Source organism: Polypterus senegalus, chromosome 16 (assembly GCF_016835505.1).
Source record: "Polypterus senegalus isolate Bchr_013 chromosome 16, ASM1683550v1, whole genome shotgun sequence".
Taxonomy (NCBI): domain Eukaryota; kingdom Metazoa; phylum Chordata; class Cladistia; order Polypteriformes; family Polypteridae; genus Polypterus; species Polypterus senegalus.
In genome coordinates this window covers 77,637,653-77,660,777 of record NC_053169.1, presented here as the reverse complement: position 1 = coordinate 77,660,777, position 23,125 = coordinate 77,637,653, and the positions used below count along the sequence as shown (strand labels likewise).

Genomic DNA, 23,125 nt, shown 5'->3' with positions numbered 1-23,125 from the left:
AACAATTTAAAAGTTCTTATCTTTTTCCAATTAAAAGTGTATGGTATCGCCCTTAAAACAAGCTCGCTGTCAAAACTCAAACGGTGTTTATATTAAGTTGAAGGACAAAATAAAATGGTCTGAATTCCTTAAATTAGCTTTTCTTGCAGTTTGCTTAATTGCACAGAACAACTTCTCCGATTCCTTTTTCTCAGTTTATTACTCCACTGTCCTCAACATAAAAATTGGAATCACATTTATTGGCCAAGTATGCATGCATACAAAGAGTTTGACGCAGGTTTTGATGACTCTCCAAGTATAAGTTACATAATCGACAACTGTTAATCATACACCTGAAATAAACCTGTAATAATAATAAATAAATATATATATATATATATATATATATATATATATATATATATATATATATACACACACACGTGAACAAAATTGTTGGTACCCTTCAGTCAATGAAAGAAAAACTCACAATGGTCACAGAAATAACTTTAATCTGGCAAAGTAATAATAAATAAAAATTCTATGAAATTTAACTAATAAAAGTCAGACATTGATTTTCAACCATGCTTCAACAGAATTATTTAAAAAAAAAATGTCTGACTTTTATTAGTTAAATTTCATAGAATTTTTATTTATTATTACTTTTGTCAGATTAAAGTTATTTCTGTGACTATTATGAGTTTTTCTTTCATTGACTGAAGGGTACCAACAATTTTGTCCACGTGTGTGTATATATATAATTCTTACACACACTCAGTGCACCTCAATACAAGAAATACTGAAATACAAGTATTGGCAATTTGTTATCAGTATTGCAAGAACCTGGGAGGCCTGAGGAATGAGGTGCCCAGCCTGATGAAGCTGAATTAACCATTTGTGAGCCTGATGGCCTGTGGGGGGAAAAACACTGTTGCCATATCTGCTTGTTTTGGTATATATTAATCTATAAAAAGGTTGTGGCCTGGCTGTGAGGGGTCAGTGATGAATTTCCCTGCCCGTTTCTTGGCTCTGATAGTACCAGTGGGCAGACTCGCACCAATGACATTTTCGGCAGACCTGACTATTTGATGTATCCTGTTTTTGTCATGTTTAGTCACTGATCCAAACCACACTATTATGGATGAGCTGAGAACAGACTGCACACCTGCTGTGTAGAACTGAATCAGCAGCTGCTGTGGAAGGTTGAACTTCTTCAGCTGTCACAGGAGGAGGAAGTACATTTGCTGTTGTGCCTTTTTATAATGGGCACTATATTGGTCTCCTATATCAAGGCATGGGCGTTTATGGACCGCAGAAACATGAATGTTTCCACAGCTGTCACAGCAGTATTAAGTATGGAGAGGGAAGATATTATTCTGGGATGTCTCCTAAAGTCCACTGTCATCACCACAGTTTTGAGATCTGTTTAGCTCCAGATTGTTCTGACTACACCAAAGGGCCAGCTGCTCAACCTTCTGTCTGTATGCAGACTCTTCACCATTCCTGTTGAGCCCAAAGGTAGTTGTCATCCACATATTTAAGTTTGACAGAGGGGCCCTTAGAGATGCAGTCATTCGTGTAGAGGGAGAAGAGCAGTGAAGAGAGCACACATCCCTGGAGGGACGCCAGTGTTGATCGTATGATAGCTTGATGCAAGTTTCCCTAGTTTATAGTTCTGAGCAGGCATCAACCACAGCAGCAACTGTGGTCATCGTTTCTTTTAATCTTGACTATACAGTATGTACCTGAGGATGCCTGCTTTGTTTTTAGTAAATAATGTATTTGGGATTCTGGGAGGATTGATTACTACTGTGTAGTGTAGTAATCCTACACCCGCATCCAACTCTGGGCTAGTGTTTGTGTGTGAACATCTGGTGGCTGGCTGACCTGTGATAAAGCTATATGCAGATGCCTTGTGAATTCACCTCAGGGAGGTGTATCTGCAAATTGTCTGAACTATAATCGTTTTTCCAACAGTTCTGAGGGTCTTGTGAATCCAGTAACTAAACATACATATTGGATGCATGTTTGCTTAAGTCTTTACTTTTAATAATTCTCGTTTGATCCATGCATAAAAAATTGCACTTAAAATATTTGTTGAGATATACATTTTTAAAATGTTGCATGTTACATTGTAATATATGAGATGTGTTATTTTAATTCCCAGAATGAACTTGTAGAAAAAATGTGTGTATATCTGTATGCTAGTGGCTACTCTCACCTTTGAAGTAGCCTCCTCCCGCAGCTATACTTTTAGTTAGAAGATGTTGCCATTACTAGAAACATACCTGGAACTCTGTTTCTAGAATACCCTTAAGTTCCTTTGCCATGTTTCACTGCATGTTAGAAATGTTTGGAAATCTTCATCCTTTCGTGACAATTTTTATTTTCATAAAGAGCCTGAAATCACAAGGGGCTATGTCCGGTGTATAGGGTGAGTGATACAATTTGATAATTGATTTCTTAGCTTGGAAATCATGAACACTGAACGTATCCTAGCTTACGGCACTGTCACAGTGGGTGATCTGCTTGTCAGGCACAGTTCAGGTGTTTTATTTGAACAGAATCCTGTAACCTTTACAAAACTTGGAAATAGCATTGTTGGTTGACTGTTTGTCCCTGTCCAATGAATTTGTGATGGGCTGTCCCCTTGTGATCAAAAAAAAAATGTGATTTCTACCCTCATGGGTGACACTGCACAGCTGTTCTAGGAATTAAATTGTCACACCTGGTACATGTAATATTTATGTATTCATGGTTAAAGTATAAATCTTTCTTTTCTCTCCCATCTAGAATTTATAGAAGGTGTCTCTCAGTTTAGTGTGAAAGGAGATAAAGAACAGAAGCTCAGGTGTAAGTATCATTTTTTTTATATAAACAGATTTAATTGTGAAGCTTTGTGTCATTCTCTATTTTAAAAATACATGCTTCTCATTTCTTGTCCATAAGCTTTCTTTATCCGCAAAATATTTTGATACAATTAAAGTTTAAATTGACAACCTTCACAGAATTATAAATTAATATGATTGTGATTGTAAATCAAAACATTTTCAGATACACGCTGAGATCTGGTTTGTCATCCATTCAATCCTGTATTCATTTTCAGGTGAACTTGCAGTACAGCACCATTCACACCCACCCACACACAGTCTTGTACCAGAGAAATGTGATTTGTTCCATTCATCGTCAGATTTTCATCAACATCATGAGCACAAGCCTGCACCTTAGTATTATATAGATTGCCCAAGAAGTTAATTTAGACTTTTGTCTCATGAGGGATCAAATGTTATTTTGTCTAGAATTTGTGTATGCTAGAGTGTTACCAGTCTGTCTTAGCTTAATACAGTTACATAAAATGGTATTTGTTTCCTTCCTGATAGCTTCTCCTTTTAAAACTTTATTATTTACAGTGAATGGCTTCAGATCTTAAGACAAAATGTAATACTACATAAAGGGAATCTATACTAATAAAAGGCAAAGCCCTCACTCACTCACTCTCTCTCACACTCTCTCTCTCACTTCCCATGTAGGTAGAAGGCTGAAATTTGGCAGGCTCGTTCCTTACAGCTTACTTAAAGAAGTTGGACAGGTTTCATTTCGAAATTCTACGCGTAATGGTCATAACTAGAAGCTATTTTTCTCCATTTACTGTAATGGAGTTCAGCTTGAAAGTTGTGGAGGGGCAGAGTTTCATGTGACATCACGCCTCTCACGTAATCACGCAGTATGTAGAAAACCAGGAATTGCTCCAAAAACCGCTGAAGAAAACATACATTATATATAACTAAGAAGGCAGCGAAACAATTAGAAGCGAGCGAGTGACATATAAAACCATATTCAGCGGCTCTCGTGAACTGACGCAGTGCGCAGACCAAAAGCAACAGTTCCAAAGAGTGCTGAACAAAAACCGAATTACACAGCTGCGCTCAAATAGACAAACCACACGCCGTGGCGCAATAGTAGAGGCTTCGCTTCTAGCGCCGGCTTCCGAGGTTCGATTCCCGAGAGGGGATGCACTGAGTATATACGTGCGCTTCCCGATACATTTTAGCCTTGCATCCCCTTGGTTTGAAACGTATGAAAAAATATGCGGTTAACGCAGAAAGACAGATCACCAATTGAAGCTTTATGAATAATGGATACTTTATTCGCGATCAATGATTGTTTTGGTAAAGCCATACTCAGTGTATTCATTAGATGAACGGTAAAAAGGTAAGAGCGAGGGGAGGATGACTTATTGAGGCACGCAGGCAAAACCACAATAGCACGCGGGCTCGATGTACTGTAGTGCGCGTCAACTCGATCTGAATTGCGCGATCACATTTGAAAAATATATCTTTTCAAGTTCTATTTAGCCCATATGTGTCAAACTCAAGGCCCAGGCCACATCCGCCCGGTGTGTAATTATATCCGGCCCGCAAGATCATTTTATATATTATTGTTATTAATGGCCCGGGGATATGAAGCGCTGGTAACACAAACTACAGATCCCATAATGCAGCGCTTCAGCTGCCTTGCCGAACACTTACCGCGTTAATCAAGTCTAGCTTATGATGCTGCAAGTTATTGCTAAGCTAGCCCACACGATGCCGAAGAGAAAAGGTGATTCTGAACATAGAGCCTTTAAAAACCGATGGGAGGCTGAGTATATGTTTACTGACATTGCTGGTAAACCCATGTGTCTCATTTGTGGAGCTAATGTGGCTGTAATTACAGAATTTAATCTAAGACGGCACTATGAGACAAAACATCAAGATAACCTGAAAGACCTGAATGCAATGCACAAGATACAGAAAGCAGAAGAGTTAAAGAAGAATCTGACACTTCAGCAGACGTTTTTACCGTGCAAAATCACAAAGTGATTTCAAGTGAAGCTACTTTTATGGGAGACACAAATGCACCAGTGCAACTTGCCCCACTTTCCCTGTTGCCAAGTAATCTTGAACCAAATCGGCACAACGGTGTTCCCAAATATGCACTTTGCTGATAAACTGAGCGCACTGAGTTCGCACGGCGCTTTGGTGACTTTGAAGAACAAAAAAAGAATTTTGGAGTTGTTTCGCAACCCATTTGCTGTTGATGTGGAAACTGCACCTGTGCAGATTCAGATGGAGGTGATTGAGCTGCAGTGTAATGACACACTGAAGGCAAAGTACGATACTGCACGGCCCACACAGTTTATTCACTCCATTCCATTCCCGCAAAAATGCTCCAGCTCCGTCTACATGCGGCTTGAACCTTGTGCATGTTTGGTACCACATATCTGTGTGAGAAGCTCTTCTCAGTGATGAAGACTAACAAAACAGCACACAGGAGTCGCCTCACTGATGAGCACCTGCAGTCCATCCTGAGAATCTCCACAACACAGAACCTCACACCAAACATAAACGAACTTGTTGCCAAAAAAAGATGCCACATGTCCAAATCTGATAAAATGACATAAGAGCAAAGACAACTGAATGGTTTGATTTGTTATTGCTGAAACGAACAAATTTTATTTATGTTTCCAGGTTTTGTTTATGCACCATGTTCATATTTGAATTTGTATAATTTAGACAGGATATATTTTTATGGAGAGCAAAATATTATAAGTTATTTAAGGTTTGAGTTGATTTATTCCAGAATAATATTCTGTCGACTAAATAAAAATTCCTTCTATTTAAAATTTAAATAGAACTTGAACATATACGATAGTTGTGTGTGTGTGTGTGTATGTAGATATATATATGACAGCATCACTCATAACAGTGACAAAACAATTACAACTGACAATCATGTTACGTTATTTTCAAAATGTTTCCTTTTCTTTTTCATTGCTTCTTTAACACACTACTTCTCCGCTGCGAAGCGCGGGTATTCTGTTAGTTTGAGTAAATAAAGCTATAACGTAATGTCTAAATTGCTGCTTAATTAAATAATAAATTTGACCAACACCTGTATTTTTCCATGTGAAAAGGGAATTGCCCCCTTAAATACTTAATCAAACACCTTACCCAAATTAATTGGTAATTACACTCAGATGACTGAACTTGGCCAGACCTGATTGCAGCCAACCCTGTTAAACATAAATCTCATCATATATTAACCATTACCATGAGAGTGAAGCAGGCTCCACAAGGTTACTATGCCTTGATCAATGCAAAAACCTTGTGGAGACTTACCAGTCTGGAAAGGGTTACAAAGCCATTTCTAAGACTTCACTGCATCACAAGGAGAGTCATTATGTCTGAAATGTAATGGAGCTTTCTATAAAGACTGGCCTGTCAAAATTACCCAAAGCCCACGAAGAACTCATTCAAGAGGTCACATGGGATGCCAGAAGAACATCTAAAGAACTTTTGACCTCAGCTAATGTACATGTTCATGATTTCACATCTATATTTTTTTTTTTTTTTTTTTGCGCTCATAAGAATTTATTATGCTTTGAAATCACTCTTTTTTTTGTTCTGCATCTCCTAACTCAATGGTATGAGAAACCTCCCACATATAATACAGTATACTGTTCTAATTGCATTGATCTCTAGCTATTTGGTGGGGAGGATCAGTAATTAACGGGAGTATGGAGTGTCATTTATGCTATTTTAAGGCTACCAATCTGATTTTTGATTCTTTGCTGGTGGTCCTAGCCCTCTAAAGTCACTCCCAGAGGGTTAAAAATAACACATTTTAGCATAATCAAGAATATTTAGACATTAAAAGTTTATATTGAAAGAGATACTTTAATATTTTAAGTATTTGATACGATTGTCTTTGTTTATTGTATACTTCTCTCCCATGAAGTAACATTTCTTTACATAGAAGAAGAAAAAATGTAAAAACTACAATAGTAGAGATTACAGTAGAGGGTTTACATGTCCAGCTTCAGATGATGTGGTGTTGGAAAAAATAAACCTGTTTGGTTCCAAGGCAGTAAGACCACCCAGACCTCTTTCCTGACCATCCCACAGTACATGAATGTGTTTCCATTAACATAATACTCTTCTGCAGTTTTCTTCATCTTCCCAGCATCTCACGTGGCAGCAGCATACTTAGGCTTGGGGGAAGTGGCAAGTAATGCTACCACAGTTTTTTGAGGGGTGCACAAAAGTAGGAATTAATGACCAGCATATTCAGCTTTTCTGTGGTTGGTTGTGCAGGAGTTTAGTGTAAATGGTTTTTAAAGAGGTAAAGGAAAAGAAAATCTGAATCAGCCAATCCACTAACATGATATCGGTATCCACCCTAAAAACACCTGATTGGAGCCTCCCTAGTAAATAGCTGCCACACAGTGCTACATGGCTATTTATGCATATAGCTATGTGTCAAAACAAGCCTTAGAGAAGACCTCCCCTTCCCTGATTCAGAAAACATATGAGACACTATGAAATAATAATAATCATGAAAGATATATTATTGTTTACAGGGCGTTTCTGTCTTTCTGGGTAAAAGAAAAATGTATCGGCACAGATAGATCAGAATCACAAAAGTTCCACCTGTACCTGTAGCCACAGCTTCAAACAATGCAAAGAGCCGGTCCCATGCAGCTGCTATGTGGCACAATCAGTGTGTGCCCCAAGACTGGAACTCTGTGAGTGCAGTAATATGTATATTTTTTACATATTGCTAGTTTGTGGCTATTTGTTGTATTTTGTTTGTGGTTATTTTTCCATCTGCATCATTTGGGCACAGTGGTTAACACTGCTGCCTCATAGCTCAAATCACATTTTGGACTACAAAGCATAGTCCAGCATAGTTTGCAGTTGCTTCCCTGGCCTTCCAGGGGACTTAAAGGACTATTATAATCCCCTTAAAAGTAGTTCATTTCCTCATTGACTTCATAATGTTTCACAAATATTTCTGTGATTTTGCCAAACTGATGGAAAACTAAGCTCCATTAGGTTCTCTGTTCACTAGGTGTGATTATTACTGCTAAAGGTGCTGCTACCATGTAGTGAAATTATGGGGACAGCTGCTTTTTCAAGTGTGACCAGGATTTTGGATATCTTTGTACTTTGAATAAGTAAGTAGTAATGTGAAAACTGTATTTTGTGTTGCTTTCCCAAATTTACTTTTACTGAAATGCCTGAGGTATTTTATTGTGCAAAATATTCACCAAAGACCCAGGACCATTTCACCAACTTTATTTATAGCCAAGTAACATATAGTGGCCTTAGTATAATGTGAATCTCATTATTCCATGTACATTATTTTGGCCTCTAGTTTCTGTTTTATATAGAGAATGAGTGAAATATGAATGCCATTTAATCATAAGAAAAGTGCTGTAGTGAACTTGGCGATTCAAATATCCAGTAAGTTTCAGAAAAGATGCACAAGCTGAAACCCCAGCTAGTTGCAGCCAGTAGGCTTGCAATCATAACTGATTTTTGAACTGTGTAAACACCTAAGTATTTTATTATAGTAATGTTTCCTATATTAATAATGTGTGATAGTTAAAAATTGTTCCAACTAGGGAAGCAATGTAGGCATGGGGACTCACAGGTAAAGTAGATCAAGTAGATTTTGAAGTTTCCTTCAATTTTGCAGTAACAGCTTAGAATGCTCCATTTACAATCACAGTGGTGTATCCATCCATCCATTTTCTAACCCGCTGAATCCGAATACAGGGTCACGGGGGTCTGCTGGAGCCAATCCCAGCCAACACAGGGCACAAGGCAGGAACCAATCCTGGGCAGGGTGCCAACCCACAGTGGTGTATGTGATGTTATTTATCAGGACTTACAGAAAGGTTTTAAAAAGGTCCCATATGAGAGGTTGGGAATCGGACTGAAAGAGATGGGAGTTTAGGGTGTAGTGTGTAGATGGGTGCAGAATTGGCCAAATCACAGGAAACAAAGGGTGATAGTATGAGAAACCTTACCAGAAATATGTGAAGTTAAGAGTATTGTAAGAGTAGGGGTCAGTGATTGGGCCGCTACTATTTTCAATGTATAAAAATGATTTAGATAGGAATGTAAGTAACAAGCAGGCTAAGTTTGCATATGATACAAAGCAAGGGGGTTTGGCAGATAATTTAGAATCCTTTGAATCATTACAGAGGATCTTGGACAACATACAACCTTGGCCAGGTTTATGGCAGATGGAATTTGCCATAGTGAGCTCGTCTTTATCAACTTCCAGAAAGTGTTCAAAAGCCATTAGGAAAGCTTACAAAATATTAAGTTATATAGCGCCCTGATATTTAGAGTGCATGTCCAAGGAGGTCACGCTCAAACTTTATAACTTGCTTCTTAGATCTCATCCGGAATACTGTGCACAGTTTTGGTCTTCAGGCCTAAAAAAAAGACATGGAAAATGTCCAGAGAAGAGCAATTAGGCGGATTCCAGGACTGCAGGGGACAAGTTATGAGCAAAGATTAAAAGAGACTTTTCAGTTTAAGCAAAAGGAGATTGAAAGAAGACATGATTGAAGGATTCAGAATTGTGAAAAGAATTAGTCCTGTGGATCGATACTGTGACTTTAAAATTAGTTCAACAAGGACAAGGGGAAGCAGTTGAAAACTTGCTAAGGGTAAATTTCACACACAGGGGAAACCACAGGCATTTGGAATAAGTCACCAAGTGGTGTGATAAACAGTAGGATTTTAGGGACCTTCAAAACTTTTTTTTTTGAGGAATTAAGTGGTTGGGACTGGTAAACTTTGTTGGGCTGAATGGCCTGTTCTCATCTAAATCTTTTTAATGTTCTTACAGGCAAATTTAATCCTGTGTTTGCATTTGTTGAAGTGTTTTAGGCTTTTAGTCTGTGGTTGCATTTAATCTTAAATATTCCAGATTTATTTCATACTAAAGTACAGTCCCTCTGAACTGGCCATCTCGTTACTGGACCCATGGCTGGTTGCTGTTTTGGCCGGTTAATCCGACGCATACCTATTTTCATGTAGAAAAATATTTCTTACGTATGTACTGTACCTTTTTGACGTTCCTGAAGAAACCATATCCACTAGGCTGTATCCATGATTTCGCACACAGGTTTTATTCTCGTACAACGACTGGACAGTGTGGTGTAGTGGGTCCACAGCTCAAGTCAAAAAGGCCACTTTTTAAATAAATAAAAGCGAGGGGGTGTGGTAGGTGTGGGCGATCATAGCTTAAGTGCACAGGTGGGGAGTCATCCGCATCTGTAATTGTTCCTGGGAACTGCTAATTGCCACATCTGATCCACGTCCCCGTGATAAATAGAAGCGCAAGGCGGCTAGGGGGAGAACAGGAAAGAATGGGAGGTTATTGGAGAAGGAAGCAGGTAGAGGAAAGCCAGTGCAGGAGATTGAGCAGATTCGATGGAGCAAAGGCAGGCAGCTGGGAGGTGAACCCCTGCAGAGGAGTGTTTGGCTGACACTCGGTGGGGCTGAAGAAAGCGGTTGCTCCAGCTGAGCGATCACAGAGCTATTGAACACGACTGGCAATTGAAAGGCAGCGGCACTCGTAGTGGCTTTGGGCTGGTTTAGCCCCAGCGTGAGGGTCCTTGCTCTTGGGGAAAGAACCCAATTCTGTAGGGCGACTCCACTGTTGCGAAGCCCAATGGGGGAAGCAGGGGAGCCGCCAGGTAGAAAGAAGGAGGCACCGTGCTTTGGATTTTAAGAGACTGCTTCCAGCCATTGTCTTAACCTCGTTTGCATTATTTTTAAAGGACTTGTTTTTTTACTAATGGATTTTGACCTCCACTAATTCACTCATTTTAATTGTTTATTTATTTAAAGAAGACTTTTGATACACTGCACTTTATTTAATCTGATCACTGTTTTGTTGTTTACTGGTTTTAAAATACCTCTCACCTTCCAGGAAAGAAGGAAGTGCATACATATAATATAAAGAAGAACTCAGGATTTAAAAAAAAAAAATTTTAATAGGCCAGTTAATGCGAGGCCAGTTAAGAGGGATTGAACTGTACATATTTTTCCTAATTTAAAAAGGCTGCACTTTTGTCATTTTTGGTAATCATTTCAACTAATAGTATAGTTGTGATTTTGACTTGTTCTCATGTTAGCCTTCAACTGCTTTTGTTCAAGTAAAAAAAAAAAAAGAAACTTGTCTTTCATGCTAACATAAAATGATGTTATATTAAATGTCTCCCTTAGAACTTTATTTTATGACATTGCTCTTTATTATTTTACATTAACACCAAAATTCTTTTTGTTTCCTTATTCTAGTTGCTTTCCGGATCTATGATATGGATAAAGATGGTTACATATCTAATGGAGAACTTTTCCAAGTATTGAAAATGATGGTGGGAAACAATCTCAAGGACACTCAACTTCAACAGATAGTTGATAAAACCATTATCAATGCTGACAAGGATGGCGATGGCAGAATATCTTTTGAAGAATTTTGTGCAGTAAGTATCTTCTCAAGTGAATTCTTCTCTTCTTAATATAAGAAAAAGCAAGAAGGTTTCTACCTGAAATCGGAAGGTGATTTGAATAATTTTTACAGTAGGGGAGAGTATTATACTAAGGAGACTGTTCCTACCCTGAAGTTCCAGCTTAGGACCAGTAGGCAACCACGTACTAGGAAAATGAGGCTGGACCTGACCAGACTCCAAGATCAGGCTGTTTCTAACGAGTTTGCACAGTTTGTGTAAGGACTTGGGTGTGACTGGTGATCCTAATGTGATGTGGGAGACCTTTCGTGACAAGACTCTGAAGGTTTCTGAGGGTTGGGTCAGTGGCCCTCTGGATATCATCGAGAGAAGTCTTGGAGGACAGCTTGATGGCAGCTCTGGTCCAGGAACTGAGAATGACGGCTGCGAGAGTTCTGAGGGCAGATAAGGGGGTGTTTGTTAGAGGAATCTGTGAGCAAGTGATACACCATACGTGGTCTACTGACCCACATCCTGCTTACAGACGAATTGAAGCATAACACACATCCAAATCTCTTCCTTGGAGAATTGCAGTCAGGACAGCTGATGGATGACAATGTAGTTGTGACCTGTTAGGCTGACTGCTTTGAGCTGCTGTTTAAAGTTGATCCTCCAGCTAGGACATTGGATATCTCTAGGTCCACTGTTTTTGAAGTTAATCCTCCAATTAGCTGTGAACCACCCAATCTCACTGAGATTGCACAGGTGGTGAACCAGCTGAGGGTAGGAAAAGCTTCAGGGATCGGTGGTATTCAAGGTGAAGTTCTCCAGGCTGGTGGTAAGGCAGCAAGCCTGGCATTGCAAGCAATCTTTGCTTACATTTGGGAGACGGGCATCATCCCAACTGACTGGAAAACGGGACTTGTCGTCCCAATCTGGAATGGGAAGGGTGATTGTCTGGATTGCGGCAACTACAAGATAACACTGCTCTCTGTGCCGGGTAAGGTCCTTGCTAGGGTCATCTTCAATAGGATCCGTGATCACTTGCTCACCTGCTAGCAACCGGAGCAATCTGGGTTTATGCCTTAGAAGCCTACCATTGATCGCATCCTGGCACTAATGGAGCGCAAACACAAATTTCGACAGTTTCTTTGCAACCATTTTTCATAAGGCATTCGTCTTAGTTGATCAAACTGCCCTGTGGGACATCCTGAAACTTAAGTTGCTGGATATCATGGGCAGCCTGTCCACTGGTACTGTGAGTGCTGTGCAAAGTGGTGGCATTCTTCCCAGTTGATTCTCTGCATTCTTCCCAGTTGATTCTGGGGTTCGTCAGGGGTGTTTTATCTTGCTCCTACTCTATTCAATACTTGCATGGATTGGGTGTTGGCCAAGATTGTGGGGCATCTGTTGGTGAAGAAAGATTCACCGATCTTGACTTTGCTGACGATGCTGTGATCTTCGGAGTGTCGGTGGAGGCTCTGATCAGAGCTTTCAACGGAGGAATCGGAGTGTCTGGGCTTACAAGTGTCCTGGATAAAAACCAAGATCCAGGCCTTTAATGACCTCTTAGACACAGTCATCAGGTGTGTGTGTGTCTGTGTCTGTGGAGAGAGTCTCGACCTTGTCGAAAGGTTTACATACCTCAGCAGTGATATTCATGTGTCTGGTGACTCTTCCTATGAAGTCAGTAGACAGATTAGAAGAGCATGGGGGGTTGGGTTTCATGAGGTCGCAGGGAAGCGGTGTGTGGCGCTCCTGGCATCTATGCAAAAGGACAAAGGTCTTTAGATTCCTGGTGCTTCCTGTCTTGCTGTATTGTTGCTAGACATGGACGCTGTCAAGTGACCTGAGATGAAGCCTGAGCTCCTTTGGTACTGTGTCTCTTTGTAGAAATTATGGGAACCACTGGTTTGACTTTGTGTTGAATGAGTAGTTGCTCACAGAGTCCCAAATGAGGCAAATTGCCTGCATTGTGAAAGAGCATCAGTTATGGCACTATGGCCATGAGGTGTGATTCCCCGAGGGTGATCTGCCTCACAGGATCCTCATTGTTGAGGACTCGAGTAGTTGGACCAGGCCAAGGGAACGCCCAACTAACACCTGGCTGTGGCAGATAGATGGTCATTTCAGAAGGGTGGGACTGGACTGCGCGTTTGCCTAGGGGGGTTGCCAACCAGGATCCTGAGCTGTTTCATCATGTGGTGGGTGCGGTAATGTGCTGTACATGCATACTCTCCAACCTGACCTGACTGCCACTGCTGTTACTGCTATATCCGGATTAACGCCTGTAATACTCCGTTTAATAAAAAAAAAAAAAAAGTGCTGTGTTTAATTTCACACTTATACACCATTTGGTAAAAACATTGAGAATGTAAAATACTTAAGTAATCAATCGTGTAGCAAACACTGTGTGTATGTACTGTATGTATGCATGTATGTATGTATGTATATGTATACATACATATATAACAATATACTAGATGGTAAGCTGACATTAGGTGTTCACATTCAGTATGTTGAATGCAGAAGAAATGCATAGGTGCTAAAACCTGTGTGAATTTTATAAAGGGCCAAATCATTATGGCCAGATGACAGAGGCTTGTTGGGTGCAGGCCAGTCATAGTAGCTGTGCTAACCTCTGTCCACCTGTGAAAGCGCCTACAGTGAGCACACAAGCGCTGGAACTGGACCTTACAGCAATGGAAGGAGGTGCCCTGATCTGATTAATCATGTTTTCTTTTAGATTATGTGGACTGCTGGTGCATGTGCCTTGTTTACCTGGGAAAGAGATGGCATTAGAATGCATTATGGGGAAAACAGCAAGCAGGTGGAGGCCAAAGGATACTTTGGGCAGTTTTCTGCTGGGAAACCTTGGGTCTTGGCTCTGTTGCGGATGTTACTTTGTAGACTATGTACACCCCTTCATAGCATCGGTATTCCCTGATCGCTGTGACCTCTTTCAGTGGGATTATACATCCTGCCACTCTGTAGAGACATGTTAAGGAATGGGTTGAGTAACTTGATGAAAGAATTCAAGGTGTTGACTTGGCCTTCAGATTCCCTAGATCTCAGTCCTATCAATGCATGTGTGATGTGCTGGAAAATCAAGTTTGATCCATGGAGACCCCACTCTGCAACTTATAGGACTTGTAGCATCTGTTGCAAACATCTTGATGATATCATATGACCTGAGGGGAATATACACACACTCACAAAGTAAATTAAGTTAATTAAGAGACAACTACTTAACAAAAACTGAGGCTCTTTTGGACCATCACCAGTGTTGGCATGGGACATGGAGGATACCACAGCAATGCTTTTAATTTTTTTTAAATTTAAATTAATACTTGGAAGGATTAAAAAAAACATTCAGTAATGCTGTTTATAGACTTTTCAACAGCTTTTAACATGATCCATCCCCATATTTTACAACCCCAATTCCAAAAAAGTTGGCATGCTGTATAAAATGTAAGTAAAAACAGAATGATATGCAAATTTCAAAGACCCATATTCACAATAGAGCATAGTAAACTGAGAAAATGTACCATTTTTAGAAAAATATAAGCTCATTTTGAATTTGAATGCAGCAACATGTCTCAAAAAAGTTGGGATAGGGCCTTGTTTACCTCTGTGTAGCATTCCACCTTTTAACAACAGTTTGTAAATGTCTGGGAACTGAGTAGACCATTTGCTGGACTTTTGGGAGAGAAATGATGTCACATTCTTGTCTCGTATAGGATACTAGCTGCTCAACAGTCCTGGGTGGTCTTTGTCATTTCCTAATGTGCCAAATGTTTTCAGTTGGTAAAAAGTCTGCACTGCAGCAGGCCAGTTTAGCACCCAGACTTTTCTACTACTAAGCCATGCTGTTTTAATAGATGCAGTATGTGGTTTAGCATTGTCTTGTTGAAATATGCAAGGACTTCCCTGAAAAAGACAACATCTGCATGGGATCATATGTTGCTCTAAAACCTGTACAGTATGTATCTTTCAGCATTGATGGTGCCTTTCCAGATATGCAAGCTACCATTGGTACCATTCCATTGGTACTAATGTACCTCCATCAGAGATGTAGGATTTGGAACTGAGAGCTGCTAGCAAGCCAGATGGTCCTCCTTTTTAGTCCGGAGGACGTGGCATCCATGTTTTCCAAAAATAATTTCACATTTCATTTTGTCTGACCACCAAACAGTTTTCCACTTTGCCTCAGTCCATTTTAAATGAGCTTTGGCCCAGAGAAGATGGTGTTGTTTCTGGATCATGTTAACATATGGCTTCTTCTTTGCATGATAGAGCTTTAGTCTGCATTTGTGGATGGCACAGCAAACTATGTTCACAGACAATGATTTCTAGAAGTGTTCCTGAGCACATGCATTGATTTCCATGACAGTCAGGCCAGTTTTTAATGCAGTACCACCTGAGTGCTCATAGATCATGGGTATCCAATATTGATTTTCGGCCTTGCCCCATGACATACACACAGAGATTTCTTCAGATTCTCTAAATCTTTTATGTACGATAGATGATGAAATATTCAAAGTCTTTGCAATTTAACGTTGAGGAACATTATTCTGAAATTGTTTCACAATTTCTAGATGCATTTTTTGCAGATTTGTGAACCTCTGCCATCTTTACTTCTGAGATCTTCTGCCTCTCTAAGATGCTCTTTTTATACCCACTCATGGGTATAATTATAACTAATTAGTTGCAACATGTCCCTCCAGCTGCTTCTTTTTAGTACCACTTTCTTTTCTAGCCTTTTGTTGCCCCCATCCCAACTTTTTCAAGACATGTTGCTGACATCAAATTATAATTGAGTTAATATTTTTCATGAAATTGTAAGACGCATCACTTTCAACATTTGATATGTTTTCTGTTTTGTGGATAAAATAAGGGTTTGTGAGATTTTCAAATCATTGCATTCTGTTTTTATTTACATTTTACACAGTATGACAGCTTTTTTGGAATTGGGGTTGTAGTTGATAAACTAATTGATCAGTTCTGTCTGGACCATAACTTGGTGGGGTGGATTTTAGACTTTGTAACAAACAGAACACAGAGTGAATGTCAGTGGCTATGTCTCTGATAGCCTAAGTTCATCTGTTGGCACTCGCCAAGGTTGCTGTTTATCTCGATCTTTTGTTTTTCCTGTATACAAATGACTGCAGGAGAAACAAGGATAGACATATCCTGAAATCTGCCGATGACTCTCTCATTTATAGTCTTCTACAAGGTAAGGAAGAAAGCCACTTGTTGTCAGTGGTTTGGTACAGGGGTGTTGTCGCTCTAATTTACAACTTAAATAAGACAAAGGATACGGTTGTAGATTTCAGACACTTTCCACCATCCACTGTCTCAACTTTAATTAAAGGGGAGACAGTGTAGATCTGGGTAGAACAATACAAATATCTGGGAACAATCATTGATAACAAATTAATAATAACACAGTGCAAATCTGCAAAAAAAAAAAAGGAAAGTTCAGTCACAAATTTTGTTTCTTTGGAAACCCAACAGTTTTAAAGTGGACAAAACCACAATGACACTTTTTTTTTTTTAAAAATAAGTCCTTCCATTGTTACAATAGCTTTTATCTGTTAGTTTGGCAAACTCAGCAATAAGAATATAAACCATCTTAACAATATTATAAAAATTTGCAGTAAAGTTATTGGTTCAAAGCAGATCTCTATTACTGACATGTATTGAAAAGAGGTTAGAAAGAAGGCCAACTAAGTTCCGTCAGACAGCAGCCATCCTGTTTGCTCTAAATTCCAGCTGTTGCCATCAAGCTGCAGATTTAGGTTTCCAAAGGTAAAGGTTTAAGAACTCCTTTATTCCTAGAGCTATCAGCACGTTAAATTCTTTTACTTGTAGGGTTGCTGCTAAATGTTAAATTTTGCATTATTATTTTGTGTACTGCTGAAAGTAATTCTTCTTGGTATTGATCTTGAGTGTGTGTGCTTATGCAGGAACATTGCTTGTCAAGTGTCCTTGTTTATCTGTTGTAACAATGTCTTCTGTTTTTGTACTTTTCCTGCCGCAAAACAAATTTCTTTCTGGGATAATAAAGCCTACCTAATCATAATCTTAAAATTGTTAGGCACACTATACTAATACTGAGTAGGGCCTCCTTTTGCTCAAAATACAACCTAAATTCTTCATGGCATGGATTCCACAAGATGTTAGATAAGTTCCTTTGAGGTTCTGGTTCATGTATCATGCAGTTTCTGCAGATTTGGCAGGTGTACATTCATTTTGTGAATCTTGTTCTATTACATCCCTTAGGAGTTTTATTGGATTCAGATCCACTAAAGAGGAAGGACAGTGAATACTTTGAACTTATCATGTTCATGGAACCAGTTTGAGATGATTATTGCTTTGTGACATGGATACTTTCAGCATGATATTGCACAATTTGAAGATGGTCATGAAGGTGCACACCTGGCCAGCAGTACTCAAATAGGCCATCAGATTCAAGGAATGATTGATTGTTATTATCTGTCCCAAAATCTGCCTAGCAAACATCCCCACCCCATTACACCTCAAACACCATCCTGGACTGTTGGTGCTACATCATGACCCTACCATCTGTGAGCCAAAGTAGCAATATAGGTGTTTCTATCACTCACTGGATGTTTTTATTGTTTTTCAAACCATTCTGAGTAAACTGACTATTCTGTGTAACAAAACAAAAAAAAAAAAAATCCTAAGGAGATTAGCAGTTACAGAAATACTCAAACCAGCATGTCTGGCACCAACAATCACATCACAGTTGAAATCACAGATAATTTTTGTCAGAATTTTTTGTTTGATCTGAACATTAACTAAAGTTCCTGACCTGTCTGTACAATATTCTGCATTATGCTACAGCCACATGAGTGGTTAGGGTGTCCTAAGAATGTCTGACTTCTGTCCAAGATAAGTTCCAGCTCCTCCCCCCAAGAGAACTTCTCTCATGTGCAGAGAGAGATTGGAGACATTTCAAGGCCTCAGTTGTGGAGATGGCTGCGGAAAGCTGTGGTCTTAAGGCTGTCTGGGCATCTCTTGCCACATACTCTAGGATGTGATAGTGGACACCAGAGATGATTGAAGCTGTCAGACTAAAGTAGGTACCTCTACAGAAATGTTCTCTGTAGGAGCTTCTCACTTGGTTAAGAGGTATCAACAGGCTAAGAGTAGTAATGATACATAGAATAGAACTGTACTTCGCATGCTATGTCTGTTAAGTGGTTTCCCTACTTTATTACTTCCTGCAAAGCATCACAAAGCTATGGCCTATCCTCTGCCAGCTTTCCTTTTAACACTTGACTCATTTCCCTGACTAGGGTGGCCCTTAAGCCTCATCCATTGGTCACTTATGGACTGAAATCTAGCATCCCTTGTAATATAACCTTGTAGGTCTTGACTTGATTTGAATTCAACACAGTGTAAGATGCTTACCAGCAAATGCCAAATGGTTGTACCTTCAGATGTAAGTATTGGTTGGTCAGGTTTGCGATTGTGAAAATACGTGGCTTTCTGATGGAAGTCTTTTTTTTCCCTGTATAACAATTACAGTATGATTAAATTAAAAAAAAATCTACCCTTTAAATTAGTAGCCTTTGATAACTTTGCTTTAATATTTAAATTGATTCTTTTAAATACAGACTTGAAGAAATAATGCAACTATTTTTTGCTTACAGGTTGTAGGTGGGTTAGACATACACAAAAAGATGGTGGTAGATGTGTGACACATCTCCAGTTTTCCACCCAACACATATGCTTTCTTCTCCATCTCTGAAGATCTGCTCAAGACGTCCAGCAATGCTCTCTGTGTATTTAAATGGAAGTATTTTCTCTGTGAAGCCACTTTTTCCAACATGAGCCTCATGAAGCCAACTAAGTGTTATTGAACATTGATTTTCTCAATAACTTGGTGTAGCACTTTAATGTCTGAAGGACAGCTAACTGTGGAAAGAGCATCATGGTATGGTGGAGAAAGGGAAAGGGCTGGCTTGTGTTTTTTATTATTATTGTTGTTATTATTTATTTTGCTCTTTTTATAACAAGGAAGTATATCTATAGCTTTATAAAATGATAAAAACTAATTAGTTGGATTGTAACTTGGGTTTCAGTAGTAGAAAAGTAGTGTATGAAGTGCCAAGCATACCATAAACCTACCACTTAATGCTATATAAATATACTTGTTTAATTTTTTTTTAAATGTTATGTACAAGTGATGCATGATTGATAGATAAATTTTCTTTTCACTGTTTTTTTTTTTTTTTTTTTTTTTTCTTTCATGTAAGTGTATTGATTCGGTTTAAGTTATTTCCTAATGGTTTAGCAGTAACATACAGTATATACTCTCTTAAGAACAGAGTTGTATGTTTTGTTTCTCTCGTCTCAAATGGCATCTATTTGCATAGCAGTTCCCAGATACGTTTCTAATTGTAGTTTTACTGAAATCTTGTATGGATGACAAATGTTTGACTAGCAACTGACGACCATTCAATTATTATAAAAGTAAGTTTAATTTTATATTTCATACACATAATGAAATACTACTGAAGTAGGTGTCTTTTGTTCTCAAGTCTAGAATTTGGTTGCTTTAGTTTGTAGTGCTGCAGTTGCTTTTACTTTCATATATTAGAGTAGAAGGATTTGTTTGTCTCCTTTAAAAGATGATAGGAGGGGTGCATCTTACTTTATGGCATGTGACAATTTACAGACCTACTGCAGACGGCCTAAACCATATTACTAATGTATGTGTATATATATATATATCTGTAGGTTATTGAGGGATTTTTTTTTTTTTTTGGAAACTTTAATGGGATATTGTGGTTCTAGGAATAAATCTAGCTAAGATTATACCTCCGAGTTAATTTGTTCATTATGTCAATTTATTATATATTGCTTTTTTAATTTTTTCATTTTTCATTTTGAGGTGAAGTTATGTACAGGTATTAGGCTTGTAATTAAATGCATTTGTTAATTTCCAAGTGTGTGTCAGCTATAAGCTACTTTTCCCAGTTTCCATCATCCCTTCCCTTTTTAAAGTGGTATAATTGGCTGGTTCGTTTAGAACGTCGGAAGCATTATTCAAATATTGTCAGAAATATCTTTGTCCTGCAATTTGACTTCTACACTGTGAGCATACATCCATGAACTACTTAACTCGAGCAGCAGATTCCACCTTAGACTTTAGTCCACAAGCACCTCACCTCCCTGCCGTGGCTGTTCCTTCAGTTGAGTGCTGCACGTCTTTGGGCTCTTGTATCATAAAAGCAAGATATTCGGGTGCTTGCTGTCCTTGCATGATGTGGAGGTTTTTCTTTGCTTAGCCCCCATACTCTCTCCCACATTTCCCTCTTGGGGGGTATTTTTATTGCATGTAAGTCCATTTTACTATTGTTTACATAAATTGTAATATTCATATATATTTAATGTTGCCAAATTTGGTAAATGTCAACATCAAAAATTAAATCTCCATTTTGTTTTTATTTTTATTTTGTGCATAAGTGCATTGCTCAGTTTTCCAGGAAATGTATCTGTTACAGTGTCAGCTGCCATGTGCTCGGCTCTAAGGGGGAACGGTTTGTGATTTTATTTTATTTTTTTTCTATTTTTGTACACTATTTGATATGAACATCTAGGAACATGCTCTTTTCTTTCCGTGTTTATAAGTGTATTCTTTGGCTGCAATTATAGATTTTAGTGCAGGTTATTCACGCATTTTTGAAACAAGTTCTTTAGTTTGTGTGGGAAAATGGTTACATTTGAATGTATACGTTTTCTTCTATGCATGCATCATATACTGTGGGAGCTATTGGAACCTTCATACTGTATGACAATGAAAAAATAAAGTAAATTATTTGAAGCTTGTTATGGAAGTGTTTAGTGCATTTTTGTGTTAGGCTTTTTTTTTTTATGTACAATGTGCATTCATAGCTACCATCTGGAATATTTAAGATTAAATGCAACTGAGCACTAGAAGCCTAAAGCACTGCAGACACCGTGCGGAAGTACAGCTACTTGCCTTCAAACCTCTGGCTTCGTCAGCCATTAGCTAATGTCGGTATCCATGTCCCCTATTTATCAAATACAGTGTGGTATGCATGGTAGATGTCTACTGCAACAATTCTATGTGGGCAAAAAAAAAATTGGTGTCAATGACAAATAGATGTGCCGGCCTTTAGCTGAGAGAGTGAGTTTGTTTGCGGTCTGCCGAAGATGGGCTTCTCCAAATGCACTCGGCACTGGTGAAAGCCCAGGCTTAAACAGAGAGTGGATATCCCGCCCTGCGTAATGATTAAACAGTCAATCTTGTACGGCACACGTGGGTAAAAAACGCCTGTCGCTTGTCATGTTCCAGTGAAAATGTTGTTTGATGTTGTTTAACGTTTCACAATGTAAATACCAGAGAATAAAAGCTGAAACTCTGAGAATCTCTCTTCTCTTATTCATCGTTTGATTTCACACACAAACAAGCAAAAGCAAATTCATTGGCCTTGTTGTTCCAATACATTTGGAGGGGACTGTACATTATTACACCGTATTTATCCGTAATTTGAAAAAATTTAAAGTAAATTATATATATATATATATATATATATATATATATATATGTGAACGGTACCGGGCACAGACAGGCGGACATGTTGTTTTGACACCACCACACGCTTATTTACAAATTATTTACAATTATGTTGGTCACCAAGACCCCAGTCCATTGGTCACAAAGACCTAGTCACGTGCACAAAAACCCCAAACACCCAATGTCCTGGCCACAATGCCTTTCTTCGGGCCGCCTCCACTCTCCACAGCTTCGTCCTACCTCCACCCGACTCCAGCCCTGAATGACGGGAGACGGCCCCTTTTATGGAGGACCCGGATGAGCCCCAGGTGTTCCCGGCAATCTTCTGGCCACGCCCCAGCGTGGCGGAAGTGTCGACTGTCCTCCCGGCTGCTCCCCGGGCACCGTCCAAAGTCTTCCCCCCAGCACTTCCTGGTGTGGCAGGAGTGCTGGGGAAACAAATCCCAAGGCATTGGGGAGCCTCCTGGCGGTGGCCACGGGCCCCTACAGGGAAGAGCTTCCAAGCCCTTGACCCGTGGCTCCCAAAGCAACCCGGAAGGCGAACCCCACGTGGTCAGGCGGGCTCTGACCCTCTTCCGGTCCCTCCTGGCGCCCCGGCCGGGTCATAGCCCCTGGCATCCCTGACAATATATATATATAAAATGTTTAAAATACAGTAATGTTGCTTTTTATTGTGACGCTAATCAGAAGTATTCATGTAATAGATGTTGATTTGCCAGCCAATATCAAGATATCTGCTGTTGTCTGTGACAAGATTTCTACATCTGTGAAGAGGAAGACTTGCACCGGTTCAGAGTTGGCTGAAAGACGTGAAGAAGTTTAAAGGAGAGGAATTCTATTAGAGTGTGTGCTACCAAATATTAAGAAAGGGGGCCGCTGGAATTGTGATACATTCAGGTAAAGTGAAATAGTCAGAGCTCTGTCAACACTGCTGGAAAAAATTGCTTTTGCCCTACACAAAGCAGATATTTGAAACGATATGCCAAATTTATAGTTTGTTAGAATAAAATCTGTGGAGGGTCCTAAAGTGAATTTTAATGAAATCACCCCAAGTGTAGTAAAAGTTCTGACTTAACTGTAATTTATTCTCACATAATCAATTCATCCTGGCAATTAAACACTGTTTAAATGTAAATGTGTGTGCACTTACAGGTTTTAACTATTTTTAATCATTAATTGCAGTACAGCATTTTTGCTGTTAAACTATGCATTTACTATATTTTATACTGGTGGGTTTTATCTTCAGTGTGTCAGCTAAAAATTCACAATTCTTG

The 23,125-nt window shown here is 39.2% G+C and overlaps 1 protein-coding gene across 1 annotated transcript in view; it reads left to right on the top strand.

Moving 5' to 3' along the window:
- The window catches only part of ppp3r1b (protein phosphatase 3 (formerly 2B), regulatory s1ubunit B, alpha isoform, b), a 68,780-nt gene extending 47,638 nt beyond the window's left edge, over positions 1-21,142 (top strand). Inside the window, exons 4-6 of the mRNA XM_039737755.1 lie at positions 2,773-2,832; positions 11,127-11,311; positions 18,958-21,142. Of these exons, the coding sequence (XP_039593689.1) occupies positions 2,773-2,832; positions 11,127-11,311; positions 18,958-19,005 (293 nt within the window). The 3' untranslated portion in view covers positions 19,006-21,142. The remainder of the gene's footprint in view (positions 1-2,772; positions 2,833-11,126; positions 11,312-18,957) is intronic.
- The last annotated feature ends 1,983 nt before the right edge of the window (positions 21,143-23,125 follow it).